The sequence below is a fragment of the Drosophila teissieri genome, chromosome 3R, assembly GCF_016746235.2.
Source record: "Drosophila teissieri strain GT53w chromosome 3R, Prin_Dtei_1.1, whole genome shotgun sequence".
Lineage (NCBI taxonomy): Eukaryota > Metazoa > Arthropoda > Insecta > Diptera > Drosophilidae > Drosophila > Drosophila teissieri.
Genome location: NC_053032.1, coordinates 28,135,051 through 28,151,626, shown reverse-complemented (window position 1 = coordinate 28,151,626; position 16,576 = coordinate 28,135,051). Strand labels below are relative to the sequence as shown.

At 42.5% G+C, this 16,576-nt stretch overlaps 2 protein-coding genes across 3 annotated transcripts; both read left to right on the top strand.

The window, feature by feature from the left end:
• The first annotated feature begins 266 nt into the window (after positions 1 to 266).
• On the top strand, positions 267 to 5,028 carry LOC122620421 (forkhead box protein P1). 2 transcript variants are annotated; one of them, XM_043797866.1, is made up of 7 exons: positions 267 to 2,226; positions 2,288 to 2,465; positions 2,527 to 2,704; positions 2,765 to 2,809; positions 2,895 to 2,971; positions 3,069 to 3,170; positions 4,132 to 5,028. In XM_043797866.1, the coding sequence occupies exons 1-7, from the start codon at positions 1,616 to 1,618 to the stop codon at positions 4,573 to 4,575; spliced, it is 1,635 nt and encodes a 544-aa protein (XP_043653801.1). In that variant the 5' UTR covers positions 267 to 1,615; the 3' UTR covers positions 4,576 to 5,028. The 2 variants fall into 2 exon arrangements, with proteins under 2 accessions (XP_043653801.1, XP_043653802.1); XM_043797867.1 differs by having other exon boundaries at positions 3,526 to 4,179.
• Positions 5,029 to 5,532: 504 nt separating this feature from the next.
• Positions 5,533 to 16,556, top strand: LOC122621549 (E3 ubiquitin-protein ligase hyd). The gene is made up of 19 exons (XM_043799455.1): positions 5,533 to 5,686; positions 6,490 to 6,687; positions 6,757 to 7,036; positions 7,095 to 7,312; positions 7,368 to 7,603; positions 7,663 to 7,853; positions 7,946 to 11,449; positions 11,572 to 11,716; positions 11,785 to 12,018; positions 12,079 to 12,551; positions 12,619 to 12,829; positions 12,884 to 13,651; positions 13,706 to 14,662; positions 14,732 to 14,808; positions 14,866 to 15,191; positions 15,252 to 15,458; positions 15,518 to 15,665; positions 15,728 to 15,958; positions 16,015 to 16,556. Exons 1-19 carry the CDS (start codon positions 5,625 to 5,627, stop codon positions 16,225 to 16,227), a joined length of 8,679 nt encoding a protein of 2,892 aa, XP_043655390.1. The 5' UTR covers positions 5,533 to 5,624; the 3' UTR covers positions 16,228 to 16,556.
• The last annotated feature ends 20 nt before the right edge of the window (positions 16,557 to 16,576 follow it).

Below are 16,576 nucleotides of genomic sequence, written 5' to 3'. Positions count from 1 at the left end.
GCTAAATTTTTATTAGGTACATTGCTTAAGAATTTTGAAAGTTTTTAATTTTTAAAATCGTTTTGTGTGATGGAGCCTTAAGATGCATTTCTAAACGCATGCGCAAAAATGTGTACACAGATTTTTCGCAAATTCAGTAGTCGAAGACGTACCTTTTCAGGAGAAGCAGCGAAAACTATTCTTAAGATAGTCTCTAAGTTTAAATTTATTTTAGATATATGTGAAAAATTGTATAAAATATTTCGCTCGTTATTAAATATAATATTGTTCCTTGGAAACCTCAGTGAATGTTATTTAATTGTAAATGCACATGCAAAATTGCATTCTCTTTTGTCTGCAAAATTGTATGTGCATGTATGTATTCCCAAAACTGGAGTCAAGTCTGATAAGTTAATTAAGATATTGTTAAGTAATCTAGGCAGAAAAACGTTTTCTAATATAATAATGTTTAGAGAGTACTTACACACAAATCGTATGATATGTATACAGATGAAATATGAATATTTTATTTACCCATCTACCCCTTTTGAATAATCAATGCCCCCAACGAATACAGACAATGCAAATCCTCTAACATACACACAATACAAGAAATTACGCTACAGTCACATTACCAAATATATATTAATATGCCTTTACTTTACACAAACCCTTAATACAAATTTTTCAGGATCAACGAATGTAATGCAAAATGTACATCTCTTTCACATTTTTCGCCTATTTCTGTTAAAATATTTAACACATAATATGTATTTATATATATTCTGATTTCAGATCCTTGCAATGACATACATGTAATGTTTCGTTACAGGAAATGTTGTAAACATATCGGAAGATGTCTGATTCCCAATAAATCTTATACACCTCCATCCAAGTTCATCCTGCATTTAATACGCCTGTCTGTTTGTCCGTTTGTTTGTCCGTCCGTCTGTTTGTCTGTCCGTTCGTCCGTCCGTTTGTATGTCAGTTTGTCTGTCTGTTTGTCTGTCCGTTTGTCTGTCCGTTTGTCTGTCCGTTTGTCTGTCCGTTTGTCTATCCGTTTGTCTGTTTGTCCATGTGTAGCTTCTTCAGCAATCACATTTGTCTGGTTTCCTGAATACCTATTTAAATTCCGTCTGAGATCTTTAACTTTGAACATAAATAATATGATAAATGCTTTCCATTTCAAGTCTAATCCTTATATTTACAGATTAACTACACATGCAAAACCTGATGACGTCGTCTCGTTATTGTTCTATTTAAAATTAAATCAAACATTTAAAAAATGTTTAATTTAATTTACACTTAATTCATTTGATACGGGGATTTTTAGTTGGGTTACTTACTTTTCGTTTTACAGGTATTACAAATAATTTAGATGCGTCAGGTTGGTAAACATTCCTCGATTTTAGAAAGTAGAACCTCTATGATGTCGAGAGACGAATGGAGTATGGAGTAGGGAGTAAGGTGATAAGTGTCTCGTATTCAAAGTTTGGCAGGAGAGTCGACTAGTGATGTAGTAAGAAAAATTAAATTACTTGCCAGAAAAAATTATTCTTTTAGAAATGACACCTATGGCATAACTTTTGAAGAACTTCAGACCCGAAAGAGATTATTTCTGTGTAATTGCATATATATGCGATTGTTTTTTTGCAATACAAAGCATACAATGCCCATCTTTGGGATGATCATAAATTTCAGTCTTAAAAACATGCATCGGATACATGACGACGAGTATTCTGAGGATGCCAAGGAATCGGACTACAAGGGTTCAATTCAGAAGGAGATATCGGTCAAGTCGCGACACCAAATTTCCATTCCAGATATATGCTCAGATGCTGTTAAGAACAACTGTTTTCCGTCGACGGGCTTTCTGAATAACTCGATCGCCTTTGCCTCACATGTAGTTAAGTGCGGTTCTCCGGCCTCGAGCATCGATGAATCCTCATCGACAGCCCAGCACGAGTCCAATCCCCACATGCACATGCAGGGTCAGCACATGATGGCCCCCATTCCCGATCTGGGTTTCTACAATGTTCCCGAGTTCATTTCCGAGCAGGAGAAGCTCATGTTCTCCGACGCAGAGAGATTCTTGAGGTCGAAAGATAATGAGGTGTGCAACAATGATTTCAGCTATATGCACGATGAGTTCGCCATGCGAAAGTACTATCATCCTCTATTTGCTCATGGCATATGCCGCTGGCCCGGTTGCGAAATGGATTTGGAGGACATCACATCGTTTGTCAAGTAGGTTGAATACAGTTACAGACATAAATGATTTTATTGGATGTGGTTGTACCAATACTAGGCATCTGAATACCGAACATGGTTTGGACGATCGATCAACCGCCCAGGCACGGGTTCAAATGCAAGTTGTCTCCCAACTGGAATCCCACCTGCAAAAGGAAAGAGATCGCTTGCAGGCCATGATGCATCACTTGTATTTGTCCAAGCAACTTTTATCACCCACCAAAATCGATAGGAAGGTAAGTCCCTTATACGTGAAACCTAGTAAGTAATAGTATATAGAAATTTTATAAATATAAGGACGTGCCCGGAAGAGAAGGAAAGTTTTGCCGGAGTCCGCTTACAGTGAATAGCATAGGTCGACCCATCCGCCAAACCAATTCGCCCAGTCCTCTAAATCTTCCAATGGTTAATTCCACCAACATGTGCTCGATCAAAAAGAGAAACCACGACAAAAATACATTTTCAATAAATGGCGGTAAGTGTAGGCTATTCTTGCATTAACTATCTCTATAAATAATAATTGTTTTGGCTTTAGGATTACCCTACATGCTTGAAAGAGCCGGGCTTGATGTGCAACAGGGTAAGTAAACTATGCAGACTGATTATCTTAATGATTTCTCGTCTTGTGCTTCTGGAAGACATATAAGAAGAATTTAAATTTTCAGAGATCCATCGAAACAGAGAGTTTTATAAGAATGCTGATGTACGACCGCCTTTTACTTATGCTTCCCTCATAAGACAGGTAATTTTGAAAACCCATTTATGGCTTGTGTTGCAGCATTCGACTTTAATAAGCTCTCTTCTCTAATATCACATTACTTTCTTTCATATTTTAAAAGGCTATAATTGACTCCCCTGACAAGCAGCTAACCCTAAACGAAATCTACAACTGGTTCCAAAACACATTTTGCTACTTCCGGCGCAACGCAGCAACGTGGAAGGTAACATGCCCTATGCCAAACTTATTTCTTCTCTATTACCTATTACCTATTTATGCAATATAATATGTTATCATTGATATAATATAACAATTTGTCTGTCCGTTTGATGTTCGTCTGTCCGATTGGCGTTACTAGCTTGTCCGCTGTATGTATACTACATATTCCACATTTCCCAATATTTTGCCAATACTTTAGATTATAATGGATGTAAGCACAAGTTTAGGTACTTGAGAGACATCTGACAAGGTAAGCTATACAGGTACTCCCCTGTTTTATTCCATTTTCTATTTATATATCTTAAGATTATCAAATTGATTATGTTTGGCCTATGCTAACTGATAATGTATACCATTAGAACGCGGTCCGGCACAATCTGTCCCTACATAAGTGCTTTATGCGGGTTGAGAATGTGAAAGGAGCAGTTTGGACTGTCGATGAGATTGAGTTTTACAAAAGACGACCGCAGCGCACTGCTGGCATTGGTAACAACCTAACTGGTGCTACCAATTCGCCGGATACTAACTATTTTGTAGCCATGAACATTGGGTATGTGGGTCTTAAATAGTTTAATACTCACTTTGCTCCAAACTCCTTCCATTTTGCTCTGTTCGTAAATATATGCCATTGAATGCATGCTCCTATGTCGAAATGATATAATATGACATTATACGATCTTTTTACAGCACATATTGTAAACAGTGATCTCTTAGTGGTAAAACCCAAAAAAGATGTCCGTCTGCTTATCGGTCTGTATGTCCGTGCGGGAATTTAGCTTGTGAAGATAAACCAGATATACGTTTATAATGGATAAAGGATCGAAATGCTGCAATGAAAATAAGAAGACCGAAGACAAATGAACTAACCATAATATCTCAATGAACTCTCTCTTCCTTTCCCGATAATGCAATTTCCTGTTTCTGACTCTTGATGGGGCTCTTGTTTTGTCCAACAAATCATAAAGAATGCGATTCGTACGAACCTATCCTTGCACAAGTGCTTTGTACGTTATGAAGATGACTTTGGCTCGTTTTGGATGGTCGACGATAATGAGTTTGTCAAAAGGCGGCACTTGTCGAGAGGGAGACCCCGGAAATATGAACCGTCCTCCTCCCCAAATTCATGCCAATCCGGCAATGGTGCGCCCACTGATAAGAATCCCTGCGACAATTGTACGCAACATTGCACTAGTTTGCCCCCGGGGGCTGATAATCCCCTAGATTCCAATAATCCAAATGATTTAGGCAGAATCGGTTGTCTTCCTTTTTGCGGTAGTGATGGTTTAAGTAAGACCTCTAAGGACTATAGTAATATGGATTCGGGTATGGTCGAAAGTAACAGCCATTTGGCAATGGATGAATACTCTACTAATATGTACGAAAGTAGTGCCAATGAGCACAATCGATAAATATATCATTAACTATAAATATTTAGATGCATTGTCGAGTAACCTACGTTTGGTAAGAAGGTTCGGATTCGGAAATTATATCTGTACATACACATGGTTCTGTATAATTTCCGTAATAGAAATGAAAAAATAATTTTAAAATAAATTACACTAATGCTATAAAATAAATGAAAAAACTACGTTTAATTATTAAAGCAAACTTAATGCGTTTAAATTTGCTTTAATAACACCACATATAAAAAGACTTTAATATATTACATATAATATACAATATTTTGATTTTTCAGCAAAAAAGCCTTTTAAAGTTACATGGTTTAAAACTATACCGAAACTGTTTTTAAGGCCGAATAGGCTACCCTTAAAAAAATTACTTTCAGATATTGATCTAATGAAAAACTGGACCCTTGGCAGCTTCAGATTTGGGAACTCCTTAGTAAATGTATACTCTTTTTTGTTGACTTATCTAAAATTCCATTTAATTTTAGATCATTAACGAAACTAAGTGGCCAGAATAAATTCCTCATATCTACAACAAATTGCAGAAACTCTCTTTTATTTCTAGTTCTTAAGCAAACGGTTTTCAGGGTTTGATATCCGTTACACGTAGAGTAAAAGGGTATTTTTATCCAAGTTATCTACCATCTTTTAGAAACCGTATTTAGTATATTTCAGTATATTTCATTGGCCAACTGTCCAAAAACGGTATTGCAATTGTTTAAATAAAAACTACCGATGAGAATCTACGTTTTCATTCAATCCAGGCTCTAAATATATTAGCTAAATAATTTACACAAATTTTATTGTTGTCACTGCCAATATAATATAAAAGCTATTTTTTTGTTTTCTTATCAATTTGTTTCAAAATGTAATCGATTAGTTCAGAGAATGTATCGATACCGTCAAATTTTCCGGTAACTATCGATACTATCGGGCGGGCATCGCTTTTTGTACCAGCTCTACCCCCTACGGTCACTCTGAAAGTCTATCAACGTTTTGTGACATGAAAATTCAACGAGGACACTGTGTACATGAATAGTTGAAAAATTAAAATGGTTTCCATGCAATTTGTTTTGCAACCGCTTCCGGGCTCGGACGATCAGTTTATTGAAAGGTAAATATAATCCTGGCGCTTCGCAATTTCGCACATGTGAACGCGGAATTCCGTGTGGTTGTGTACGTACGGCTGCATGTATTTGTTATGTGAAAATATGTAGGTACGCAGGTATATGTATACGCAGGAAGATATGTACATGATCATTAACGCAAAATGCGAGCACAGACACTGGCGGATTTACCTCATCTAGTGCCGTCCACCCGATTCTGTAAACATTAGCCATAGAATTGGCAAAATGCACTTGCGATTCCCACTTTTCATCCACAATTAATTTTCTAACCATTCGCATATGTGTGCATGTGCGAATGTGTGGGACATGTGAACGTTAGCATGTGTGCGTGCATGTGCATACATGCTGATTAATTTGTTCATATTTAACTATTTGTTCTGAGCAAACTATTGAAATGTTTATATTATAAGCTTCTCGAAAGAAGCTCGCGAAAGTTTATGCTTCCGGGCAAATATACATTGTAACCAAAATGCTTTCCCATGCTCCTTATTTCACAATATATTTCGCTGAAAGCCAGTACTCCAGCACATGGCATCAAAACGTTGAGCGTTTTCCATAACCCATAAACATTAAACGCCGACTAATCGAAACACCGGCTCTTTTGTTCTTCCTTGGTGATGTACACTTTTCATAGAAGCTGCAAATTTTCCAGCTGTCAATCATAAATAGTCTGGCAAGGCCAGAAATCATCCAACAAATACACCCTACAGTTAGGAGATTTAGAACATGCATCGACTTGCTTGGCGGCCATATACAAGATTTATTCTAAATCCATTTCATCCCATTTTAGGATTCGTGAAGTGTCGGAAAAGGTGAACCGATTTGGTTATGGCAGCCATCGCATATTCGAGCAGTTGAAAATTCCAGTGAGAGAAGTGGTCATTGGACCCGCGCACATTGGAGTTTTGCTGGAGGATGGCAAGGCGTTCCGCGTGTCCTTTTCTATAAACTCGGAAAAACTTGACTTGACCAAATCAGACGCAAAATGGTAAGCTAAAATGCAAACCTTTAGCAGTTACAAAGATTCTCATGTTTATTTAATGCTGTTTATTTAAAGTTCCACAAGTGGTGGCGGCGGAACGGCCAGTGCTTCGAAAGCCCCATCCTCATCCCGACCGATGGCCCGGTCCAGAGCACGGCTGCTGCGCGCAACAGGTCGCTCCAGCTCTACCGGACAGGGCTCCGGATCTCGCAGCACAGGGGTCATCATTGGAGGCAGTACATCGAGCCGACCCTTAGTTACAGTTCCGGCCACATATGTGCCGGAGGAGCTCATATCTCAAGCGGAGGTGGTTTTACAGGGCAAGAGCAGAAATCTCATTATTAGAGAATTGCAGGTAAGTTCATCGATACAAGAATATATTATTCGTCAATAACATACTCTTCCCCTGATAGCGCACCAACCTAGATGTTAACTTAGCTGTGAACAATTTGCTTTCGCGCGATGATGAAGAAGCTGAAGATACCGAAGAAGGTGCCGATAACTACGTGCCCGAAGACCTTATCTCCCTGCTGGATAATGGCTTTAGTGGAGATAACAACAGCGTCATCATAGATCCCTCAGATGGGCTTTTTTCGGAGGAGATATTTAGCAATTACTCCAGCATTCGAAAGTAAGTAACCTGAAACAAAACAAAAACAGAAACTTATTGTTTTACATTTGCACAGTTTGCTGTTTGACCGCATTCGTAGTGAACGCAGTAATGCCAACGCAAATGCTGCAGACAGTAACCAATCGACCCGCTCAACAACTTCAGGCGCAGCCTTAACTGGCAGCAGCGGACTTCCAACTCAAATATCAGTTAATGCTGACCGCGAAGCTTTTAGCCGTTGGCGGGATCGTCAGTACTACGGACCACGTCGCTGGATAAGCAAAGACGACTACACCTGGGAGAAGGATGCTGGTAAGTTGATAACAAAAAACGATAATTCTCTTGCTGCACTGACACCTACTATTCCAAAGATTCTAAGAAAAAGGAGCCATCCCCTATGCTATCCCCCATTTGGATATCTGAAGAATTGCAGCCATGGCCAGAGAAAAGTTCCGTAAGGTTCAAGACCATAGGCGCCCTGTATTCGGAGTTTATTGCCTTGTCAGAGAGTGGAGATTTATACCAGTGGCGCTGGTCAGATGCAGAGCCTTATAAGTCGGAGGTAAGGAATTATGGAAATAATCCCTGATTAGTTATTAAAGCTTTAATTGAAATCTGTACTCATACTTTAATTGAATTTATCTTATTTTGCAGACTGACAACGTTTATCATCCCAAAACTGTTTCGCTCAACATAATTGAAAGAGTGGAGCTTATTTCGGCCAACTTCATTAGATGTTCCGTTGTTACTGAAACTAATCGAGTGGCCACTTGGATGGACGAGCAACTAGGTTACCTCGGTGCCAAGCTAGAGCATAATTGCTGCGCGTTTAACGAGTTTATATCGGACCCCATCACAAAGATCTACGTCTGCTCGCTGTACACGGTTGTTAAGACCGATAGCAATAACATATATTGGTGGGGAGTCCTGCCTTTTGATCAACGACGCTACTTGTGGGACAAATTCCGGACAAAGACCAAGAAGCCCTTTAAGGTGGTTGCCACGGATATTAATGTGGGTGCTCAAGTGATAATGAAAAAGTGTCCCATCTATCAATCTGGATCAATCGGATTTACATGCTCCAATGGCGTGCCAAAGGTTGGACAGCTCTTGAATTCAGTCTGGAACTTTACCGATGTGTGTCGCATGAAAATAATAAATATTAACACGAACTCCGGCGTGGACAAATCACAAGCAGCTGGCATTAATCTTAATGCCCATGGAATTACCCCGGATAAAGATCTGCCAAAGTCTACGGCAATGCCCAGCACTGGTAGCAGTAAGAATGGACAATCCTTTTCAAACAGCAAGGAGTCGACTGATCGCATCGACATGCCACCTCCGCCGTCACCGGCATCCAGCACATGCAGCGACACCGGCAGCGTCACATCCCACAAGCGCACTAAGCGAGCTACTACGAAAGAAGACTCCAATGCTCCCCAGGAAGGGAGGAAGGATGAGGAGCTGTGGGAATTGAAGGACGTGGTGTTTGTCGAGGACAAGGTGGGTCCAGTGGGCAAGGTGCTAAAGGTCGACGGCGACTTTGTTGCCGTTCGTTTTCCGGCAATGAATGCAGCAGCCGTTGCCGCTGCTGCTGCCGCAACAAGTTCCTCATCCAACACAGCCTCCACATCCAAGGAAGAGGGCAAGGAGGACGACTGGCAGCAGTGTCGATTGCTGCGACGCGAAGACGTCCAAATATTCCGCACTGCTATGTCTACCCGTGGCCCAGACTGGCTGCAAAAACAGCCGAAAAAGATTAACGTTGGTGCTGATGCAGCTGGCGCACAGCTACTCACCCTGGCCGTTGACTCGCGCGGCATTCATGTGATCAAGAAGGTGCTCGGCAAAATCCACTACAGCCTCTACAACCTGTATAACAGCAAGCAGGAGCAAAATTGCCTATTCCCCACGGATTGTGCATCTTTTATTGGCTCATCACCCGGCAACATATTGATGGCTTGCAACAACGACTGCAGCGGAAACAGCAGCACCATTGTGCTTCGCGATGGCAACGGAGCCTTGTATCCCTTGGCCAAGGATTGCCTTGGCTCGATCAAGGATCCGCAATGGTTCGACCTTCCTCCGGTGAAGTCCATCACTATGTCCACCATCTCTCTGCCGACAATGCTCTCGGGCGTGAATTTGAAGTCAAAGGTGTGCATGACTGCTCTGCTCTTTGATACCCAAAAGCTTATGCCGCACATCTTGCGTTGCGATGTCAAAAATAGCTTTGCCGCCCTCAGCCGATTGGAGAGGGAGGATCAGGCGGATACGGCTCTTATCGTAGAAGAACGTTGCGATGGAGCCCGAAACATATTCCACGCTTGCGTAATTATGTGCGCCCCATCCTCAAACAAGGATTCACCACCGGACTCTCCCAGCGGTGGAGTCGAGAAGAAGTCATTAGCAGTGGGACTTTCCGTTGCGCGCTCCATCCCAACTGTGTCGACAAGCGCTTACGTTAGCAGCAACGCATTTGGAGCAAATGCGTCTTCGAGCAATGAAAACTCCAGCTTTGCAACAATGAGTTCATCCGCTGCCGGTTCCGCCTCATCGACGAGCAGGGATAATCGTACCAACCTGCGCGACATGATGCACCGTCTAATAAATAGCGATCAGGCTGAACAGTCTGGCAGCCAGCCAATGGCTACAAACAACGAGGACCACGCGTACATCCCCTGGCCAGCTGAGGCACCGGCAGCCAGCAATCTGAGCGCCAGCTCTTCGCAGAATGTCGCAGACAGCATTGAAGATGACATCTCGAAGATAATTCCGTCCTCCTCCCAGAGTTCCATGCTTTCCAACATAAAGTTGGGGTCCCCCAACTACACCTTCGACCTGGCTCAGCGGCGGGAGCATGCTTTGACAATCCTTCAGCAGATGTGCGTGAGTCCGGCCCTTCGTCCCTACCTCTGCCATATGCTGAGCACTAAGGATGCGCAGGGTCAGACGCCGTTTATGCTCTCCGTTTCCTGTCGCGCCTACGAGGCAGGAATCATACTGCTGAACACGATTCTAATGCTGTCCGAGCAGGATCCGCAGCTAAAGGAGGCCATGATATTCCCAACTGGTTCGCCCGCAGATCAGTCGCCACTGCATGTCATCTGCTACAATGACACCTGCTCCTTCACATGGACGGGAGCCGATCACATCAACCAGAACATTTTCGAATGCAAGACTTGCGGCCTGACTGGATCCCTGTGCTGCTGCACGGAGTGCGCGAGAGTCTGCCACAAAGGACACGACTGCAAGTTGAAGCGTACGGCGCCGACAGCTTACTGTGATTGCTGGGAGAAATGCAAGTGTAAGGCTTTGATCGCTGGAAATCTCACAAAGCGCTTCGCTCTGCTTTGCAAGCTTGTCTCCTGCACAGATTTGGTCACCAAGTTTAACTCCAAGGGTGAATCGATCCTTCTTTTCCTTATTCAAACGGTTGGACGTCAAATTGTGGAGCAGCGACAGTATCGATTCAACGTAAGGGTTCGCAATGTTGGCACCGCAGCCACCGGAGCGACCGGAAACAATACAGTGATATCAAATCGCAAGACATCCGCAGCGGAAATTGACAGTGATATGCCGGACCATGATCTGGAGCCACCGAAGTTCGCTAGAAAAGCTTTGGAGAGACTGCTGATCGACTGGAACGCCGTGCGCTCAATGATCATGAGCGGTGCGGAGAAAGGCGATGTCCCGAATCCAGCAGGCAGTGCATCGGAGAACTCCAATTCGGAGGGCTTCAATATGTTTATTCAGACACAGCATGGATCCACGCTCCTCGACAAATTTACCCATAGTCTGATCGTGAAGTGCACCGGTGACCATTTGGACACTTTGCTCCTCACCTTGGTGCGCGAATTGCAAAATGCAATCGTTGCCAATCGTTGCAAGGAGGCTGAAGAAGTAGCGCGTCGCTTCGTACGTTCCGTGGCACGTGTTTTCGTAATTTTCAATCTGGAAAAGCAGCCGAACCCGGAAAAGCGAAAGACGCACACATCGTGCAACAAATACGTTCAGAGCTGTGTTAAAGTGTTCCAAACGCTCCACAAGATATCCATCGAGGAGTTATGTGAGGTTTCCGAAGCTCTGATCGCTCCAGTCCGACTGGGCGTTGTGCGGCCCACAGCTCCGTTTACGATGTCATCGTCGAATCTGGATGTACGTGTAAATATGACCAGCCTTTCCTTGATTTACTTGAGAAAGCCCGAATCAAGATTATTGATTTGCGACCCAGCAATATTAATTTAACTGAATTAATAATCATTTTCATATACTTTTAGAACTCCGACGATTTGTTCAGCGTGGATCCTTTGGCACCCTCTAACGTGGAGTCTCCTTCCGAGCAAATACTTGGACACGATGCTGGAAACGATCAGAGCGCCAGTTTTAATATTCAACAAAACTACGATGTAGTTGCTATGGAAAGTGAGTATTTTCGGTAGATTGCTGTCTGAAATTGTGCCTAAACCTAATAAAATATAATTTACAATCAGCTATACGCGACGCCTCCGAATCGGAAGAAGTTATAAACCGGGAAGCCAATTCCCACAATCAAGACGATGAGTTAATAGAAAATCAACGAAATGAGGACGGCATGCAAGATGACGAGAGCGATAATGACTTTACTTTTAATGACGCTGAGACCGAGTCCGACTCCGATGACAACCAAAGCAATCAAGAGGTGCAGAGGAGCGTGCAAACAGGGGCAACAGTTGGATCAGAAAATGGTTAGTTTCTTGAAATTTACTTGGTTTTCTATTTACTGTATTGAATGTGTTTTCTTTCAGACATTGGTGTGCTCTTCCTAGAGGATGAATCGGGAGACTCTTCTGCCCAAGAAGAAGATGGTTCGGAGGATGGCGAGTCCGACGATCACTCCGACGAGTTCAATTTCAATGACCAGCAACTTGAACGCCGCACTACCAACTCGAATGCCCGCAGCGATTTGGCTCCTCAAACGATGCAATGGGCCATACGAAGTCGTGACACTGCCCGCTCATCAGTGAGGGTTCCCACCGGGTCTAATATGGTTTTTATTGACCCCATGGCTCTGCGTCGCTCCACTGTGCCGGCCAGCACTACAGTCACTACTCCATCGATTGAGCCACACACCATGGCGACAACGGCCAGCAATTTGGCACGGGCTTTCGGAATCACAATAAGACAGATATCCGAGCTGATAAGCATTCTATCCTATAACATAGTAAATGACATCGAAACATCATTAAAAATTCAAAGCGATGAAGCAATTGCAGTCCAAGTGAGTACCGAAAAAATAGTTGTGATAATTTTACGATATAATTGAAATATTCATTTTAATTTTACAGGCATTTGTGGAAAAGCGCTTGAAGGCTACGTGGGATTGGATGTTCACGGTAATGGACGGTACCGAAGCACAGCTAAAGTTCGGAGCTTACTTGACCAACTACACGGATCCCAACCATCCACTGCATCCGCTCAACCTAAGTGCCCAGGCTTCAAGTAGCCAGACTCCGGCTCCTGCCACATCCTCATCCGTTAGTGGTGTTAATATTATGGGTAAGTCAGACATTGTACTTGCTTTACAATTTGTACTAAGTTTCATTTTCAAAGGATCAAATTCTCGCCGAGACTTCTTCACCTACTGTTTATCCCTGATGCGGTCCCACACATCTGAGCACAGAGACGCCTTACCAGTGTTGGATATAACAGCCCTGCGCCACATTGCCTATGTGCTCGATGCCTTTGTTTACTATATGCGCAATGATTCGGGCTTCTATGATAAGCAAGATACCATTTCTGGGCGTATAAACAATTTGTCACCCATGGTTGAGAGCTATGATACAGACGACGAGTTGACCAATCTGGAAGAGTTTAACGCCGAGGCTCAGACGTCTACTAGCAACATGCCTTCAGGAAGCCAGGGCATACGCCGACATGCATTCTTTGCGCGGTCTGAATCGACCTTAAGCTTGGGCTGCTCAGCGCCAGAAGGTTTTGATTTGCCACTGGATATGGCCATGCCGCTCGCTGATAAGCCGCACTTGCTGCAACCAAATTCTAAGCGTCAGGAACTTTTCGCAAACCTACCGCTTCTCGTGACCACAAATGCCAACAACAGTGGCCCCAATAATGGTGGCAGCATTTTTGATTATACTCCAACCAGACTGGGATTCTCGAATTCCTTAAAAAGGAACGAGCATGTTTATGAAACAGTCCCGGCCAAACAGTCTATGGAGGTAATAATCAACATGGATACTAGTAAGACGGGTGATGGAAATGTAACTAATAAGGCTGAGGGCTCAACAGACTCTAATATTTACGTACAATTAAAGAAAAAGCAGGGCTCGGATGATTTTAAATCCCACAAAGAGGCTGATGGTGAGTAATGTATATACGATAAAAATTTTACAAACATTAATTTTCGATCCACAGGCAATCAAAGCAAGTACGAAAAAGTCGTGTTAATGGAAACTGATGACAGTCTTCCGAGTACAAGTAAATCGACTGAAGCATTAATGGCCACACGGCCAGAAGTTATCATTGCGCCAAATAAAGCTTCAGTGTCGCCAGCGACTGCCGCCCGAAGCGTCATAGTTCTTGCAGGTGGTTCCTGTTTAAAGACAATTGATTCCGACATAAACAATTTCTCGGCCTCAAATTTATCGACCGCAGAACAAGCCAAATGTGATACACATCATCAAAAGTCAACACCACACCACCCGTTAAGTTTTCCTGTTCGTGGTTCTCTGTTTTACCAAAGTAATTTCTCGGAATTGCCGTCGTGGAACATTTTACTTAGCCGCTGGAAGCTAACTCTGGATTTATTCGGTCGCGTTTTTATGGACGACGTTGGAATGGAGCACGGGTCTGTGCTGCCGGAATTGCGCGGTTTCCCCGTGAAGGAGATGCGTTTCCGTCGTCACATGGAAAAATTGCGCAACGGACAGCAACGTGATTTGGTGCTTTGCAAGTTGGAGCGCAATCGTGAAAGCTTGATTGTTCAAACGTTCAAGGAACTGAATACCCAGTTTGGTAACCAAAATCGGCGCACTCAGCCGCCCATCACATTCAACAGAGTAAAGGTGACATTCAAAGACGAGCCGGGCGAGGGATCGGGTGTAGCCCGCAGTTTTTACACATCGATCGCAGAAGCATTGCTGGCCAGTGCTAAAATCCCTAACTTGGAGTCCGTCCAGGTGGGCACCAGTCACAGCAAGTATGGAGTACCGTTCTCGAGCATCCTGCGTAGCAGAACCGTGTCAGGGTCTAGTCGTGATCAGTCGACTCTGCAGAGGCGTGGCACCAGCAGCAAAATATTGTGGCGATCGGCCCGCGAGAGGAAGGCACTGAATTTGGATGCCAGACCGTATACTCCAGTAAATAGCTCAGGTAATCTATATAATTTATCTTACTTATTTTGCGTATTATATTAACAAATTTTCGAAATTGCTAATTTAGATAATGCTATGCCGGAAAGCCTGAATGATCACTTGTCCGTTCACCTACAACAAATTGGAGAGCGTCTTTACCCTAAGGTAAGGGAAGTAATTTGATTAAAGTTCAAAGTATTAACAGTCCGACTTGACCAACAGATCCATTCGATAAACCAAACGCATGCACCGAAGATAACAGGAATGCTGCTGGAGATACCCACCCCTCAGCTGCTGTCCGTAATTTCCTCAGATGAGACACTACGTCAAAAAGTGAATGAAGCGATAGAAATTATCACATTCAAACTGAAATCTGAGACCAGTGCACAAAGTAGTCAACCAAAAAAATCACCATCTGTCGTGCTGGTGGAACCCGTCGATGATGATAATGAGCCGTTGTTTTACTCTCCGGGAAAGCGGGGCTTTTACACACCACGCCAAGGCTTTGCATCATTCGAACGCATTAATGCATTTAGAAATATTGGAAGGTAAGTTTGGTGTTTCATTATTCGATTCACTGCTCTAACCATTCTTTCCTTTTATTCCAGACTTATTGGACTTTGTCTACTGCAAAACGAATTGCTTCCACTGTTCCTACAAAGACATGTATTAAAATACATTCTTGGGCGTAAAATTAAGTTCCACGACTTGGCATTTTTTGATCCAGCATTGTACGAATCTTTTAGGCAAATTATTCAAAATGCCCAAACAAAAGAAGGCGATGAAACCATAAATCGTATGGAGCTATGCTTTGTGTAAGTATTCTATCTTTTTTGATAATATAGGTGTTAAATAACCTAACCTGCCATTTCAGTATTGATTTGATGAAGGAGGAGGGCTGTGGTAACAGAGAGCTTATCCCAGGAGGGCGCGATGTCGCGGTCACATCGAGTAATATATTCGAGTACGTCAGACGCTATACAGAATATAGACTAATCAAATCCCAAGAAAAGGCACTTGAGGTATGTGGAAATATTGACTAAAAAATTATCGCCTATTACAACGATTGTTTTACCATTTACAGGCACTAAAAGACGGAGTTTTCGACGTTTTGCCCGATAACAGCATGAATAGCTTAACCGCTGAGGACTTGCGTCTGCTGCTGAACGGTGTTGGTGATATAAATGTTTCAACACTCATTTCGTACACTACCTTTAACGACGAATCTAGCGAGGGTCCTGACAAACTTTTAAAATTTAAGAAATGGTTTTGGAGCATTGTGGAGAAAATGAATATTATGGAACGCCAGGATTTGGTAAGTTAGATTGTCCAATCATCTTTAAACATCCACAATAAACGCCATTCTTGCAGGTGTACTTCTGGACCGGATCTCCTGCGCTTCCTGCTTCGGAGGAGGGATTCCAACCATTGCCATCTGTCACCATAAGACCTGCGGATGACTCTCATCTACCGACTGCGAATACTTGTATATCTCGGCTGTATATCCCTTTGTACTCCAGCAAATCTATTTTACGCAGTAAAATGCTGATGGCCATTAAATCCAAAAATTTTGGATTCGTATAAGCGATTGGAAGTCTTTCCTATGTGGTGTATAAGCTTCAAATTCATTTCTTAATTAACTTTAGTTTTTTTGAGTTTCGACTTGTCATATTTAACCATACCATTCCCATTTCGGATTATCTATTGTTTAAAATTTCTTCGAATTTGAACAATTTGTACGTAACATTATTCAACGAGATTGGCGCGGGTCATGACGGTCTAGCTTGACCTAACGTGTAGTAAAAATATGAAATTCCCAAACAACCATTGTAACCAAGAAAACGGCCAATTAGGTATTAGGAAGCCTATGTTTTAATTATTAAACTTTTAAATAAAATATGTTTTCTAAAGTATGACTTATGCACATGTATAT